At 46.5% G+C, this 17,706-nt stretch overlaps 1 protein-coding gene across 2 annotated transcripts in view; it reads right to left on the bottom strand.

The window, feature by feature from the left end:
* vps26a (VPS26, retromer complex component A) overlaps positions 1–17,706 on the bottom strand; it is a 45,045-nt gene that overhangs the window by 11,217 nt on the left and 16,122 nt on the right. For both annotated transcript variants that reach the window (XM_068002647.1, XM_068002646.1), the window contains exons 2-5: positions 16,711–16,860; positions 9,599–9,674; positions 4,867–5,023; positions 2,564–2,728 (exon numbers count right to left, since the gene is read on the bottom strand). In XM_068002647.1, the coding sequence (XP_067858748.1) occupies positions 2,564–2,728; positions 4,867–5,023; positions 9,599–9,674; positions 16,711–16,860 (548 nt within the window). The remainder of the gene's footprint in view (positions 1–2,563; positions 2,729–4,866; positions 5,024–9,598; positions 9,675–16,710; positions 16,861–17,706) is intronic.

Consider the following 17,706-nt stretch of genomic DNA (forward strand, 5'->3'; position numbering starts at 1 on the left):
GGAGGAGAGTAACAGAGTTCAGGAGGACAGAGACAGACTGGTGAAATGGGCAGACACATGCAGATGAAATTGAACACAGAAGTGTGAAGTGATTCATTTTGGTAGGAAGAATGAGGAGAGGCAATATAAACTAAATGGTATAATTTTAAAGGGGTGCAGGAACAGATAGACCTGGGGGTGTATGTACACAAATCTTTGAAGGTGACAGGACAAGTTGAGAAGACTGTTAAAAAGGCATATGGGATCCTGGGCTTTATTAATAGAGGCATTGAGTACAAAAGCAAGGAAGTTATGTTAAACCTTTGTAAAACACTGGTTAGACCCCAGCTGGAGTATTGTGTTCAATTCTGGGCACCACACTTTAGGAAGGATGTCAAGGCCTTAGAGAGGGTGCAGAGGAGATTTACTAGAATGGTACCAGGGATGAGGGACTTCAGTTATGTGGAGAGACTGGAGAAGCTGGGGTTGTTCTCCTTAGAACAGAGAAGGTTAAGGGGAGATTTGATTGAGGTGTTCAAAATCATGAAGGGTTTTGATAGAGTAAATAAGGAGAAACTGTTTCCAGTGGCAGAAGGGTCAGTAACCAGAGGACACAGATTTAAGGTGATCGGCAAAAGAACCAAAAAGACAACATGAGGAAACATTTTTTTTAAAAAACACAGCGAGTTGTAATGATCTGGAATTCACTGCCTGAAAGGGCGGTGGAAGCAGATTCAATAATAACTTTCAAAAAAAGGGAATTGGATAAATACTTGCAGGGAAAAAATCTGCAGGGCCATGGGACAAGATCAGGGAGTGGGACTAATTTGATAGCTCTTTCAAAGAGCCAGCACAGACAAGGAGGCCATTTGGCCCATCATCTGTGCTATACCTACTATGGTAAACAGGTGGTGAAGGAGAGGAGGGGGGGGATTTTGTGTGGCCCAGGCTGCTGCCCTGGGAGAATTGTTCAGCACAGGTGAGGCTCTACAGGACTGGTGTGTTCCTCCAGAAAAACACAGTTCACATTTAAAAGGTGGCAAACTGATCCAGGTGACTGCAGACACATTAGTTTAACATCAAACACATGGAAAACAATGGAAACTAATCAAAGAAATGGGCTGGAAGATTACCTGTATTGAATTAATAAAAATATAACCAGAAGAGACGGGGCCTGTCCTCCAAACTTCAGTCAGTTCTTTGAGACTGTTATAAATGAGGTAGACAGCGTTCGTCCTTATTTTATAGTTTATTTGGACTTTCAGAAAACTTTTGATAAAGTGCCACATGAAAGATTTCTAATTAAAGGAAAGCCACAGTTATCCTGGTAGAAAATGGGACTGGATAAGAAGTTAGTTAAAAATGTGATCAGATTAGAGAAACCATGTTGGATGGAGCCTCCCAGGGACAGTCCGGTCTGGACCCAACTGTTTCTAATCATCACAAGTCACCCAGCTCTACCTCACCACCATCTCCCGCAACCCCTCCACTGCCTCTGTGTTGTCACACTGCTTGTCCAGTACTGAATGAGTTACAATTTCCTCTAACTAAATATTGGAAGACCGAAGCCATTGTCTTCGGTCCCCACCACAAACTCTGTTCCCCGGCCACCGACTCCATCCCTCTCCCTGGTCACAGTCAGAGACTGAACCAGACTGTTCACAACCTCGGCACCCTATTGGACTCTGAGCTGATCTTCTGATCCCATATCTGCTCCATCACCAAGACCGCCTACTTCCACCTCCGTAACATCGCCTGTCTCTCTCCACATAACTGGGGCAGACTGGAGAAGCTGGGGTTGTTCTCCTTAGAGAAGAGAAGATTGAGGAGATTTGATGGAGGTGTTCAAAATCATGAATGCTTTTGAGAGAGTAAATAAGGAGAAACCGTTTCCAGTGGCAGAAGGGTCGGTGACCAGAGGACACAGATTTAAGGTGATTGACAAAAGAGCCAGAGGTGACATGAGGAAACATTTTTTTAACGCAGCGAGTTGTAATGATCTGGAATTCACTGCCTGAAAGGGCGGTGGAAGCTGTTTAAATTGGATAACCATGTGGTGAGGGATAGAATACTAGAGCATGGTCTTTAGCTGTTTCCCAGCCTTTATTCACAGAGATTCCCCTTACACACACACTCCGATAAATGGATACACGAGTCCCCCAGTGACACCCACCACCTGAATACAATTAACACTGATATAAATCATACAATTAACAGAAGCAGATTCAATAATAACTTTCAAAAGGGAATTGGATAAATACTTGAAGGGAGAAAATTTACAGGGGTATAAGGAAAGAACATGGGAATAGGACTAATTAGATAGCTCTTTCAAAGAGCCGGCACAGGCACAATGGGCCGAATGGCCTCCTTCTGTGCTGTATCATTATGATTCCATACCCACAATGGGATAGGGGGAAAGGAATGGCAGGAAAAGCTGCACCCTGTGTAAGTATGTCTCTCATCAGCTAAACAAGGAGCACTATGGGCTGCAACCGAAGTCACCCTGCCCAGCAAGGAGAGAGGAGTAAAGAATCTAATCCACCAGCTATAGAGTACACGAGTCTGAGAATTGGGAATGACTCACTTTGACTTGTTGTATTCAAACTCTATGTGTAAGCAGTCTTCAATGCCCACTTCCATTTTGATCGAATTGTTGACGTCTGGGTATGTGGCGAGCTGGTGTACAATCAAATCATACTCCTTCACCAGGTCACTCAGACTTCGCACGATTGTCATTTTCAGGAAATATCTGGGAGGGGAAAATGAATCAAAGGTCACTGGTTTGCAAGTTTCACGGAAAAGTGGAATCCCAGAATTACAGCTCAAAATAAAACAAAAAGTCCCAGAATCCCACTGATAAACAGGATGGGACTTTCCAGATCCATAAATCAATAGCCTCAGTCAGAAACAATGAGAGAAAGTGATGCCAACACACCTAACAGCTGAAACAAACCCTGCAATTCCACACAACTACAATGCAATCTGATTTATTCAGTCATCAGCTCTGAACACACCATTCAGATACTCTTCAGTTTCAAATGGTGAAAAACACCAGCATCACCCAGCGGGCACAGAGTCAGACAGACAAGGTGGAGCCAGGATTCCTGGTCTGTGCAGTTTGCCAATTCAACCAGGCCAGCAGTTTGGGCATCACGATTGGTCACAGTACCCCAGAGGTGGGTGTGGGAAGGAAGTCATTTCCAACTCCTGCTGGGAATGATATGAACTTTGCCCAGTTGGAAGGGCACAGGCAGCATTCCAGTAATTCATCCAGGGACCCACCCTTCACGTGTAAGCCTGGACATTAAAAGTTGTGGGGTATTTGATGGAAGGGAACATTAGGACGAGTCTTCCTTCAATACATGCTGTAAGGCCCCAGTGAGAAGCAGGATCGGTGATTATTTCCTCTCCCTGACCCAGGCAGAGTTCAAATTGCTGCCCTGGCGATGACCAACTGAGCAATAAGCAGGGATCAAGCAAAGTCTGTATGGCTCATTGTAGACTGGGTGGTCCATCTACTTTCTAGGGGCCACCTGGGAAGCAACATTAAAACCATCACAATCCTTTAGAGGGTTTTAACAACATCTCAAAGAAAAAAACCTGGTAAATCAAACTTGGGAGGAAAGAGACACAGGGTAGGACAGTGGGATAAAGAATGACTCACCATTTATATAGTGCCTTTCACAATATCCCAAAACACTTTACAGCCAATGAAGTACTTTTGAAATGTAGTCACTAGGAAACGCTGCAGCCAATTTGCACAGCAAGATCCCACAAACAGCAATGTGACAAATGACCAAATAATCTGGTTTTAGCGATGTTGGTTGAGGGATAAATATTGGTCAGGACACCGGGGAGAACTCACCTGCTCTTCTTCAAACAGTTCTGTGGGATCTTTTACATCCACCTGAAAGGGCAGACAGGGCCTCGGTTTAATGTCTCATCCTAAAAACAGCACTCTCTCAGTACTGCACTGGAGTGTCAGGCTGGATTACATGCTCAAGTTTCTGGAGTGGGACTTGAACCCACGACCGTCTGACTCAGGAGAGAGAGAGATAACCACTGAGAAACAGCTGACAAGGGTTAGCACATAATTCAGGTGTCTTTCATTGTCGCTGAGTTAATATCGGCCCACAACACAAACTGCCTGGATCATTTAATGCTGAATTAATCTCATCCAGAATAGTATCAAGAATGGCTAGGAGTAAATTCACGTTCAGAAGGTCCTTTTCTGAGGTCAGGTTTAACACAGAGATGGAACAGTGTAGATGCTAAAGATGGAAAATATGCTCCATTGCCCATCACCTCAATGAAGACAAAATAACATTTACCCAGACAGCTACCGAACAGCCCGTTTGTACATTGCAATTCACCATCAATACCAGACAATTTTTACTAACAGATTCTCAAAAGATTCCAGACATGGCTTTAGTGTTTTATGTGAAAAGGGCAAAAGACCCATCATGCCCACTCGATCCGGTCAACAGTACCCACTAGCACCAAGCAACATCACCTCCTGGGAGAGGTAAATACACAGCCTGGGGCAGCAATCAGCCAAACAGGTTCCATTCCTGCTCTGTATTGTTAGGGGGGGTCCCCCCCGAGGGCAGCGGGGAATTGGGAACACATTTCCCAGTGTTCCTACTGATCATCCAGTAACTCCTGCGGGAACAGCTGGGCACGGAGAGGACTGGGCTCAACTCTCGTGCCTACTCAAAAAGTCAATTAGCTGCATCCTATAACACTCACTGTGCAGGCTGTTCCTCACAGAATGGTCAATGGAACTACAACCCGGGGATATTGGAGGGGAGGGGGTGGCAGGGAGGGAGAAGAGAGTGCACAAAGGACTCAAATCAACAACGGTTAAGCTGTACTGAAAATAGTTACCTCAGTCTGACGTTGGCCCCGATATACGACTCATATGGCTTTTCCACCTGCATGAATTCAAAGTCATAGGTTCTGCTCTGTGTCAGCTCTCCAGGCAAGGCCAGCTCCTTCACCAGGTTCACAAACTCATGTGTGTTACTTTTATCACTAAACAGCTCTGCAAGGAACAGAGGACAGTGAAAGGCAGGTGTGCATCTTTTACCTCGTCTGGTCAAACCCCTCCCCTCCGCTGGCAGGCATTTCATGCTCAACAAGTAGTGTGTCCATAGATTGACTGGGTCAACAGTCCGAGAGCTAGGCTAGTCATTGGCAGGAACAGTATCTGGCTTTAAAGCTGGCTCTCAGTCAAATGAACCATGGGCTCTACCCCAACAATGGATGGCAGGAGGCTTGAAAGCAGAAGGGGGTTAAATAGGATGAGCTGGAAGTTGAAAGGGTGAACAGGTACATCATGACAATCCAAGTAAAGGACTTTCATTGTTTTAGGCTTTGTCATTACACCAAAAAGCAATTCCTGACTCCCGAGTGCTATATTACACAACATCCACCGAGATTACACGGCATGAAGGACAGGTTTATAAGCAGGAAAATGTCTATGTTACGATATACACAGTTGGTCACCACCTTTCCGGTCACATTTCCAGGTGACCTCACTATAGGACTGCCCATTGTTCGGTGAGCAGCTGTCAGCCGTCACTGTCCTGGTCACACCAGCAGCTCCTGGCTATACAGCAGGTGGAACTGGGGAACTCCACAATGAACACACAGACTTCAACCTCAAGGTGAAAGGTAGAGGAAAACAGATCTTATTCCAGCCCTTCAATCAAATCCAATACAAGGCAAGTCAGGCAATGTATTTGTACCCTGTTCACATTTGCCCTCGGGCTCTAATGCTGTTCTCCAAGGGGCTTCTCTCAGCTGATACTTGTTTTCCCCACTTCCCTCAACTTCACCAGGTACAATATTAAAAAGTGAGCCCTTCTTTCCCGACCGAGCCCTCCCCCCTTTCCCGACCGAGCCCCATTCCCAACCTTTCTGCCCAGCTCCTCTATACTTTCCATTCATTTCACAAATTGATTATTATTTTGTGGGCCCCGCTCCCTCTTCTGTGTAGCTCATGACCCTTCGTGCTGTCCCATTCACAGGGCTCACTCCCTTGTGTCCTGGGGACAGTCCTTCTCTACTACATCCAAGCTGCTCCCACTCGCCACTCCAGGGAATTAAATGCATTGCAGCCAATTCATTCCAGAATTTCTGAATGGGAGCAGCTATTTCATTTCATTCTGTAGCTGACTCGATGGAATCAAACAAATTAATCAGATCGTGTGTTTGACTAAACTGACCCAACAAACCAATATCGTGTTGATAAGTCAATGAATGTATTGAATTATATTGCCTCGCTTAGTGATTGCAATAGTCAGTGAATACAATCAATTGCTCCAATCATATCACATTGGTCAGTGGAATCCAGAATTGTGTATTGCTGACCCAATGGAATCGACTGAATCAGCCAATTACATTGCACTGGTGAATGGAATCTAGCGAATTAATGCGTTGCTAAGTGTATGAAATCCACAAAATTCATTCCTTAATGATTGGTGGAGTGAATCAAAATATTTCCTACCCAACACAACCCACAACTACCCCAATCCTTGTCAAATGCTCCCTCCCCTTCTCCCAATCCTCAACTCTTTCCTCTGCCAACTACACTCAAAACTGCCCAACATCCCATAATATCTCACTTTCCTAACCTACCCCCTCCCTCTCTCACCATCACATTATTTCCAAATCCTCAAACCCTACAACTTCCAAGTTCCCATCAACAACCCAACAAGATCCACTAGTTTGGGCTTATTTCACAATCAGAGTGGATGTGGTTTTCCTCAGTTGGTAGATGGTCCTCTCCCTGGGCAGGGGCACAGCTTCTAGGTCCCACAGGACAAGAGGGAAAATCTACTGAAAAGAACATTTCAAAAACAGACCTTGAGAACATATTTTTAAATTTAAAAGCTGATAAACGGTTCATTCCTTACCCAATAAATTAGTTCAAATCGGGAGGTGTCCGATGGATGAGTTGGGCCCTGGACCTTTCAGAGACCATCCTTTACTTTTCCTGTTTTAGTAGTTTCCTTCACAATCACCCCACTCCCACACATCCATTACTGCTCTACTGCATCCCAAATCCAAACTGCCTATCTGCACTGTATTTAACGGGACTGTGTTCTACTGACATTAAACAGATCAAATCTAGCCCGACATCCTTGGGATTGGGACAGACAGCTGGGAAATGCACTGCCCAGTCTCAGACAACGATCTGCTCTTGTATAGACCCTCCAATGGAATAAGACACGCCAAGTGATTCAGAGGCAACAATAACCAGTGAGCAGTTGTGGATGGGGAGCTGAACTAAAGGCAAGATCGAAGAGGCATCTTTAAAAGGAGAGGAGAGGAGAAGAGAAGCAAGCTAAAGAGGTTTAGTGAAAGCATTCTAGAGTGGAGGGCAAGATGGCCTCCTTCTCACCCTCCACCTCTGAGTACTGCGCACAGTTTTGGTCTCCATACTGTAAAAAAGATAGAGGCATTGGAGAAGGTGCAAAAAAGATTCATAACGATAATACCAGAACTGAGAGGTTCTACCTATCACGAACGATTGAACAGGCTGGGGCTCTTTTCTTTAGAAAAAGACTGAGGGGTGACCTGATAGAGGTCTTTAAGATAATGAAAGGGTTTGATAGGGTAGATGTAGAGAAAATGTTTCCACTTTTGGGGGTATCCAAGACTAGAGATCATAAATATAAGACAGTCACTAATAAATCCAAGAGGGAATTCAGGAGAAACTTCTTTTACCCAGAGAGTGGTGAGTAGTTGAGGCAAATAGCATAGATGTTTTTAAGGGGAAGCTGGATAAACACATGAGGGAGAAAGGAATAGAAGGATATGCTGATAAGGTGAGATGAAGTAGGGAGGGAGGAGGCTCGTGTGGATCACAAACACCAGCATAGACCTGTTGGGCCGAGTGGCCTGTTTCTGTGCTGTAACCATTCTATGAGTCTAGTTAGCTCTGTATACTAGTGATCTGGGGACTAGTTATGTCTGTATCCCAGTGATCTGGGGGTTAGTAAGTAGTGTAGACGGGAGCATAAAATTACAAAGAGACATTGATAGATTAAGTGAGTGGGCAAAACTGGCAAATGGATTTCAACGCAGGCAAGTGTGAGGTCATCCATTTTGGACCATAAAAAGGATCCGAGTATTTTTTAATTGGTGAAAAGCTTGGCACAGTGGAGGTCCAAAGAGATTTAGGGGTCCGTGTACACAAAGCACTGAAATGTAGTGGTCAGGTACAAAAAATAATCAAAAAAGGCTAATGGAATGTTAGCCTTTATAACTAGAGGGCTAGAATATAAAGGGGAGGAAGTTTTGCTGCAGCTACACAAAGTACTGAGTACAGTTCTGGGCACTGCACTTTACAAAGGATATTTTGGCCTTGGAATGAGTGCAGTGCAGATTCACCAGAATGTTATCAGGGCTCCAAGGGTTAGATGATGAGGAGAGATTACATGAACTGGGCTTGTATTCCCTGGAATATAGACGGTTACGGGATGATCTGATTGAGGTTTTTAGGATTTTGAAAGGAATTGAAAGGGTCGATGAGGTGAGAACAGGACCAGGCTCAGCTCTTACAACCTCCTCAGTCGGACAGTCTGCTGACTCTCACTTTCTAGGCTCGGAGAAGGATTGCTCCTTGGTTCAAACCAGGATGGGGAATGTGCCCCTGCGCAAGTGAGTGCCGGGGCCCGGGGGTGGGGAAAGGGGGAAGAGAGTGTAAATTAGGAATAATCCCGATTACTGAGTGGAGCGATTGAAACCAGGATGGGGGCCAGTTCAGTTGATGCTGGTGTCATTACCTACATCTAAATACCAAATCACATTCCACAAGCATTCACTCTGCCTAGCAAGTGCCCAGAGTAATCTGCCAACCCTTATTTATACATAACCTCATGTAGTAGTGCACAGCTATCTTTAATAAAATCCATCAACCGTGATCAGGCTGTACTTCTCCCGACTGTGAAACAGCTTGCATTCCTCAAACAGATTCAACATGGGGAAGAGGGCCGTGCTACTCACGGGTCCGCGCTACTCACGGGTCCGTGCCGCGCTGGTTCGGGGGGAGGAGGGACGTGCTACTCACGGGTCCGTGCCGCGCTGGTTCGGGGGGAGGAGGGACGTGCTACTCACGGGTCCGTGCCGCGCTGGTTCGGGGGGAGGAGGGACGTGCTACTCACGGGTCCGTGCCGCGCTGGTTCGGGGGGAGGAGGGACGTGCTACTCACGGGTCCGCGCCGCGCTGGTTCGGGGGGAGGAGGGACGTGCTACTCACGGGTCCGCGCCGCGCTGGTTCGGGGGGAGGAGGGACGTGCTACTCACGGGTCCGTACCGCGCTCCTGCACTACCGAACGCATAAGCTGACAGGAGACCGAGTTCCTCTCCCTGCCCTCCGGATTATACCGCCTGGTATGTATTACTGAAGTGAAGTGACCCCGGACACACCAATACAAACTGGGAAACCAAGCCTCAAACTGCCAGATATCACATCGTCCAGTCAACGTACTGACCTCTCTGCAGTCTCTATTCTCCAGCTCAAACCCAAGGTCGTGCCCACTTGGAGTAGATACTGACGGCGGGAAAATTAAGCTTGGAATGAGAAGGAACGATGGAGGCCAGCGACTTACCAATCTGTCCAACAAACTCAATTCGAATTCCTTTGTGCTCCAGACGCTTGCCCGGCTGCTTAAAAGTAAGATTTACCTGCCAAAAAATAAAAATGGGGAAAATGTAAAACATTTATAACAAGTCGATTTTTCTAAATTCGCTTTGAAGACAAACTTTTCATTTACACCCCTCTACTCCCTCCCCCCACCGCATTCCAGTACAGCTACAACACTGGCATCCACCCGACAATGTGGAAAATTGCCCAGGTATGTCCTATCCACAAAAAGCAGGACAAATCCAATCCGGCCAATTACCGCCCCATCAGTCTACTCTCAATCATCAGCAAAGTGATGGAAGGTGTCGTCAACAGTGCTATCAAGCGGCACTTACTCACCAATAACCTGCTCACCAATGCTCAGTTTGGGTTCCGCCAGGACCACTCGGCTCCAGACCTCATTACAGCCTTGGTCCAAACATGGACAAAAGAGCTGAATTCCAGGAGGTGAGGTGAGAGTGACTGCCCTTGACATCAAGGCAGTATTTGACCGAGTGTGGCACCAAGGAGCCCTAGTAAAATTGAAGTCAATAGGAATCAGGGGTAAAACTCTCCAGTGGCTGGAGTCATACCTAGCACAAAGGAAGATGGTAGTGGTTGTTGGAGGCCAATCATCTCAGCCCCAGGACATTGCTGCAGGAGTTCCTCAGGGCAGTGTCCTAGGCCCAACCATCTTCTGCTGCTTCAATGACCTTTCCTCCATCATAAGGTCAAAAGTGGGGATGTTCGCTGATGATTGCACAGTGTTCAGTTCCATTCGCAATTCCTGAGATAATGAAGCAGTCCGAGCCCACATGCAGCAAGACCTGGACAACATCCAGGTTTGGGCTGAAAAGTGGCAAGTAACATTCGCACCAGACAAGTGCCAGGCAATGACCATCTCCAACGAGAGGGTCTAACCACCTCCCCGTGACATTTAACAGCATGACCATCGCTGAATCCCCCACCATCCTGGGGGTTACCATTGACCAGAAACTTAACTGGACCAGCCACATAAATACTGTGGCTACAAGAGCTGGTCAGAGGCTGGGTATTCTGTGGAGAGTGACTCACCTCCTGACTCCCCAAAGCCTTTCCACCATCTACAAGGCACAAGTCAGGAGTGTGATGGAATACTCTCCACTTGCCTGGATGAGTGCAGCTCCAACAACACTCAAGAAGCTCGACACCATCCAGGACAAAGCAGCCCGCTTGATTGGCACCACATCCACCACCCTAAACATTCACTCCCTTCACCACCGGCGCAGTATGTACCATCTACAGGATGCACTGCAGCAACTCGCCAAGGCTTCTTCAACAGCACCTCCCAAACCCGCGACCTCTACCATCTAGAAGGACAAGAGCAGCAGGTACATGGGAAAAATACCACCTGCATGCTCCCCTCCCAGTCACACACCATCCCGACTTGGAAATATATCGCTGTTCCTTCATCGTCGCTGGTACACCACCACCTTCTCAAGGACAATTAGGGATGGGCAATGAATGCTGGTCTTGCTAGCAATGCTCACATCCTTTGAAAGAATAATTTTTAAAAATTCCCAACCTTTCTGCCCAGCTCCTCTATACTTTCCATTCATTTCACAAATTGATTATTATTTTGTGGGCCCCGCTCCCTCTTCTGTGTAGCTCATGACCCTTCGTGCTGTCCCATTCACAGGGCTCACTCCCTTGTGTCCTGGGGACAGTCCTTCTCTACTACATCCAAGCTGCTCCCACTCGCCACTCCAGGGAATTAAATGCATTGCAGCCAATTCATTCCAGAATTTCTGAATGGGAGCAGCTATTTCATTTCATTCTGTAGCTGACTCGATGGAATCAAACAAATTAATCAGATCGTGTGTTTGACTAAACTGACCCAACAAACCAATATCGTGTTGATAAGTCAATGAATGTATTGAATTATATTGCCTCGCTTAGTGATTGCAATAGTCAGTGAATACAATCAATTGCTCCAATCATATCACATTGGTCAGTGGAATCCAGAATTGTGTATTGCTGACCCAATGGAATCGACTGAATCAGCCAATTACATTGCACTGGTGAATGGAATCTAGCGAATTAATGCGTTGCTAAGTGTATGAAATCCACAAAATTCATTCCTTAATGATTGGTGGAGTGAATCAAAATATTTCCTACCCAACACAACCCACAACTACCCCAATCCTTGTCAAATGCTCCCTCCCCTTCTCCCAATCCTCAACTCTTTCCTCTGCCAACTACACTCAAAACTGCCCAACATCCCATAATATCTCACTTTCCTAACCTACCCCCTCCCTCTCTCACCATCACATTATTTCCAAATCCTCAAACCCTACAACTTCCAAGTTCCCATCAACAACCCAACAAGATCCACTAGTTTGGGCTTATTTCACAATCAGAGTGGATGTGGTTTTCCTCAGTTGGTAGATGGTCCTCTCCCTGGGCAGGGGCACAGCTTCTAGGTCCCACAGGACAAGAGGGAAAATCTACTGAAAAGAACATTTCAAAAACAGACCTTGAGAACATATTTTTAAATTTAAAAGCTGATAAACGGTTCATTCCTTACCCAATAAATTAGTTCAAATCGGGAGGTGTCCGATGGATGAGTTGGGCCCTGGACCTTTCAGAGACCATCCTTTACTTTTCCTGTTTTAGTAGTTTCCTTCACAATCACCCCACTCCCACACATCCATTACTGCTCTACTGCATCCCAAATCCAAACTGCCTATCTGCACTGTATTTAACGGGACTGTGTTCTACTGACATTAAACAGATCAAATCTAGCCCGACATCCTTGGGATTGGGACAGACAGCTGGGAAATGCACTGCCCAGTCTCGGACAACGATCTGCTCTTGTATAGACCCTCCAATGGAATAAGACACGCCAAGTGATTCAGAGGCAACAATAACCAGTGAGCAGTTGTGGATGGGGAGCTGAACTAAAGGCAAGATCGAAGAGGCATCTTTAAAAGGAGAGGAGAGGAGAAGAGAAGCAAGCTAAAGAGGTTTAGTGAAAGCATTCTAGAGTGGAGGGCAAGATGGCCTCCTTCTCACCCTCCACCTCTGAGTACTGCGCACAGTTTTGGTCTCCATACTGTAAAAAAGATAGAGGCATTGGAGAAGGTGCAAAAAAGATTCATAACGATAATACCAGAACTGAGAGGTTATACCCATCAGGAACGATTGAACAGACTGGGGCTCTTTTCTTTAGAAAAAGACTGAGGGGTGACCTGATAGAGGTCTTTAAGATAATGAAAGAGTTTGATAGGGTAGATGTAGAGAAAATGTTTCCACTTTTGGGGGTATCCAAGACTAGAGATCATAAATATAAGACAGTCACTAATAAATCCAAGAGGGAATTCAGGAGAAACTTTTTTTACCCAGAGAGTGGTGAGTAGTTGAGGCAAATAGCATAGATGTTTTTAAGGGGAAGCTGGATAAACACATGAGGGAGAAAGGAATAGAAGGGTATGCTGATAAGGTGAGATGAAGTAGGAAGGGAGGAGGCTCATGTGGCTCGGCATGTGGGCCGAGTGGCCTGTTTCTGTGCTGTAACCATTCTATGAGTCTAGTTAGCTCTGTATACTAGTGATCTGGGGACTAGTTATGTCTGTATCCCAGTGATCTGGGGGTTAGTAAGTAGTGTAGATGGGAGCATAAAATTACAAAGAGACATTGATAGATTAAGTGAGTGGGCAAAACTGGCAAATGGATTTCAACACAGACAAGTGTGAGGTCATCCATTTTGGACCAAAAAAGGATCCGAGTATTTTTTAAATGGTGAACAGTGGAGGTCCAAAGAGATTTAGGGGTCCGTGTACACAGAGCACTGAAATGTAGTGGTCAGGTACAAAAAATAAATTTTTAAAAAGCCTTTATAACTAGAGGGCTAGAATATAAAGGGGAGGAAGTTTTGCTGCAGCTACACAAAGTACTGAGTACAGTTCTGGGCACTGCACTTTACAAAGGATATATCGGCCTTGGAATGAGTGCAGTGCAGATTCACCAGAATGTTACCAGGGCTCCAAGGGTTAGATGATGAGGAGAGATTACATGAACTAGGCTTGTATTCCCTGGAATATAGACGGTTACGGGATGATCTGATTGAGGTTTTTAGGATTTTGAAAGGAATTGAAAGGGTCGATAGAGAGAAACTTTTCCCGCTGGTGGGGGAGTCTGGGACTGGGGGACATAACCTTGAAATCAGAGCCAGGCCATTCAGGAGAGAAATTAGGAAACACTTCATCACACAAAGGGAGGTGGAAGTGTGGAACTCTCTCCCACAAAAAACAGTAGATGCTCGCTCAATTAATAATTTTAAATCTGAGATTGATAACCCAAAGTATTAAGGGACATGGAGCCAAGGCGGGCGGATGGAGTTAGGATACAGATCAGCCATGATCTCATTAAATGTTGGAACATGTTTGAGGGACTGAATGGCCTATTCCTGTTCCCATATTCCGAGAGATCATGTCGGGCAGACTTGCCCCCCCCCCCACCAAAACCCCGTCAAAGAGCAGATTACTGACCCCCCTCCCCCGGGCGGGGAGGAGGAGTTGCTGTAACACCCCACATCCACTACCCCAGGCGAAGAGCAGATTACTGACCCCCCCGGGGCGGGGAGGCGGAGTTGCTGCAGCACCCACCACCCCGGGCAGGGGACGGGCCAAGCAAGCCTGGACAAACAGGCTCCAGTCCACTCGTTATTTCTCCACTTCCAGGCAAAATCAAACATCATTTGTTGTAATCACATTCTGCAGTGACCTCACCGTCTCTACACAGCAGATGGCTGGGGTTATCCAGACTCACTCATGCACTTCCAGGAAGGGGAAGTCGAGCCACAGCAATGCTAAGCTGGGACTCGTCCAAGGTTACTGGGAGATATAATCAGGTGATGAGTTGTTTGTCTGAAAGGTTGCCTTTCTGAAGTTCAGCTCATGGACATGTTTAGAAGCTCACACAAGATGATCAACCAAATCAAGAGACAAGCATGTAATTTTGGGGCGCAGCCGGGGGGCGCCGTCAGGGAGCGGCCCGGGCGGTGCCGAGAATCCAAGCCAGACCAAGGCACTTTGTACTGGCTGCATCTGCTCACTCAATGCATGGACCCCAGTCACGTGACCTTTGTGGCTCGACAGGCATCCCTTGGGTAAACATCTAAACTGTACACAGCATAAATACTTCACTATCGCAGCCCCAGAGTGGGACAGAGGCACGAGGGATGGGGGAAGGAGAGAGAAGGGAAATATGCACAAGAAAATAAAGCTTCGTCCTTTCCCACCCGCTGGCATCTTTAAAGCTACTAACAACTTGCAATTACATTGCGCCTTTAATGTAGCACAACATCCCAAGAGCATTATCAGGCAAAATTGATACCTAGCCAAAGACAGAGATATTAGGGCAGGTGACCAAATGCTGATCAGAGGTAGGTTTATGGAGCGTCCTATAGGAGGAGAGAGATAAAGAGGTTTAGGGAGGGAATGCCCAAGCTTAGGGCCGAGGCAGCTGAAGGCATGGCCGCCAAAGGAAATCGGGGATGCGCAAGAGGCCAGAATTAGAGGAACGCAGAGATGTCAGAGAGTTGTAAGGAGGTTAGAGAGAGAGAGCCATCCCACATAATAAGGTTTGACTTGCCTTCACTGTGAATCAGAGGCCCTGATAATACATTGTACGTTAAACATTACACTCAATGAAACACTGCATCCTCTGATTCTCTGAGCAAAAAAAAGTATGGAATGAGAAAAGGCCATGTTTTAAATTTATTCCCAGAATCTGGGCATCACGAGTGTTAAATGCCCCTCCCTAGTTCCCAAAAAGGCACTGGTGGGTCTGCCTTCTTGATCCACTACTGTTAGACGGGGAACTCCAGGACTCTCACCTACCGACAACGAAGGAATGACAATCTGGGCTGGACTCTGCTCCCATTAATGGACTTGCAGCTAATGTGGCTCCACCACTAACACTGCACTGTCCTGTCCTTACATATGCAGGGAGGATTTGGAGCAGTAATACCGCACCCGACAGGCTCCCCACCACGGACACCGGCACTTAAAGGGGACACCGGCACTTAAAGGGGACACCGGCACTTAAAGGGGACACCGGCACTTAAAGGGGACACCGGCACTTAAAGGGGACACCGGCACTTAAAGGGGACACCGGCACTTTGGCAGTGTTGTAAACAGCAATGGCCAAAATGACCGACAGCCTGAGGCTGCTGCACTGACATTAAACTCACTGGTCTGTAGTTACTTGGTTTGCCCTCTTTTATTTGAAGGGTCCAATGTTTGCTTCCTTCAATCCACTGATATAATCCCCAACAAGTTCAAAGGTAACTAATGCATCCCAATTTCCTTTAGGTAGAGACCAGCTGAGGATGTGTCTGGCTTCAATCCCATTACACTGTCCATTACCAATCCTCTGTTTATACTAATGCCTGTAACTTTCTCCTCTTCATTAATCTCTAGTTCCCCCACCCCCTACCTGTGGTATTGTACATTGTTTCTGCACTGTACAGAAGGAAGCAAAATATTCATTTGGGAATCTCACCAAGTCCTTTTGGTCACTTGCACATTAACCAATTTTTAAACCAACCCAGTCCATTCCTTCACGAGCAGCATCAGCTGGTCGGGTACACTGATTGGCTCAGAATACTAACGAGTACGGTGATCTCGATGGACGGAGGATGTACAATTTCATTGGCCGACTTACACAAATGATCCCGATCCCCTCCGACAGTGTTGGTTCTCACTGCACTTCAGCATTATCTATAAACCCTTCCTCAACACTACTGCAAGAGGCCCATCATCTCACAGACTGCAGCCGTTCAAGATGGCCCACGGCCACCTTCTCAAGGTATCTAGGCACGGGCAGTAAACACGGCCTGGCCCACATCCAGAAAACAAATAAAAAGAACAAAGAAAACATGGTTTTAAAGCACAGTTTCATCCAGTATTTTCTAACAGTGATTCGGTGCCTTCTCACCAGCTAATCTCCATGTAAAGAATGGTGTACCAATCGCTCAAGTTCAGCATTTCCAAGAGCGGTGGGTTGGGTGGAAGGAATGACCAGTGGCAAATAGACTGATTAGAAAATCCTTACCTTCCCTGTTACAGACTCTCCATCATAAAACAGATAGTGTTTCTCTACTTTGCCATCTTCACTTTTGATTTCTGCTGTTTTCCTGGTGTCTGCATCATTGAGGATGATATCGATGTCACACACCGGAGTAAACAAACCGCCCAGGAAACTCTAGAGGAGAGAAGGAGACAAAACTCTGACCACAATCTGAAGAATAAATAGCAGGATCAGAAATGTTAAATAAGGACCTTCTTCACCCACCTCCGCCCTGAAGGCAGAGACTCTCTGAAGAGTACAGTTCCATGGGCACCAGGCGCCTTCTGTACTTGATTTCAGCAGCTAAAACTCGAGAGTCCCAGACTATTCCATCACTGTGGAGCCCGGCCCCACCCTCACCCAACATCTCCACAGCAGCAGTGGCTGGAGTGCGATCGGGAGCAGGATCATTGGCCAATTTTCTCTCATCAATTGGAGAGTGAGAATGTACAACACCCTGCATTTACATAGAGACTTCAACAAAAAGTCACAAGGAGCACAAGAAAACATGGCTAGCTATGCTGGAAGGATTAGAAGTGACTGCAAGCTTAGAATGTGCAGAAGGTCAGTGTCAGAGGACTGGAGGGTGTGGGAGGAGAGACAAGGCTGGAGAAGCTGCCCAGTTAGGGAGTGGTAATTTGAAGGAGTGAAGGAGTTTTGAATGAGTTGGGGTTTACGGAGGGTGGGGACAGGAGACTAGCAAGAACACCTGGGGTGGGGGAAGGAATCAAACCCAGAGGTGGAAGTACGATGGTTTCAGCCGCACTGGAGGGTGGCAGGGGAGAAGTGACCGACAAGAGGGGAGGAACAAGTCTTGTTGGCAGATAGGAAATGGAGCTTGAAGGTATTGTAGGTTAAACAGGATGCCATGCTTTCACACAACCTAAGCAAGTGGTCAAGAGAGAAGAGATGAAATCAGTGGCAAAGGAGCGGAGTTTACGGCAGGGCCGAAAACAAAGACTTTGGTCTCATCAATACTGA

Source organism: Heptranchias perlo, chromosome 21 (genome assembly GCF_035084215.1).
Source record: "Heptranchias perlo isolate sHepPer1 chromosome 21, sHepPer1.hap1, whole genome shotgun sequence".
Classification (NCBI taxonomy): Eukaryota; Metazoa; Chordata; class Chondrichthyes; order Hexanchiformes; family Hexanchidae; genus Heptranchias; species Heptranchias perlo.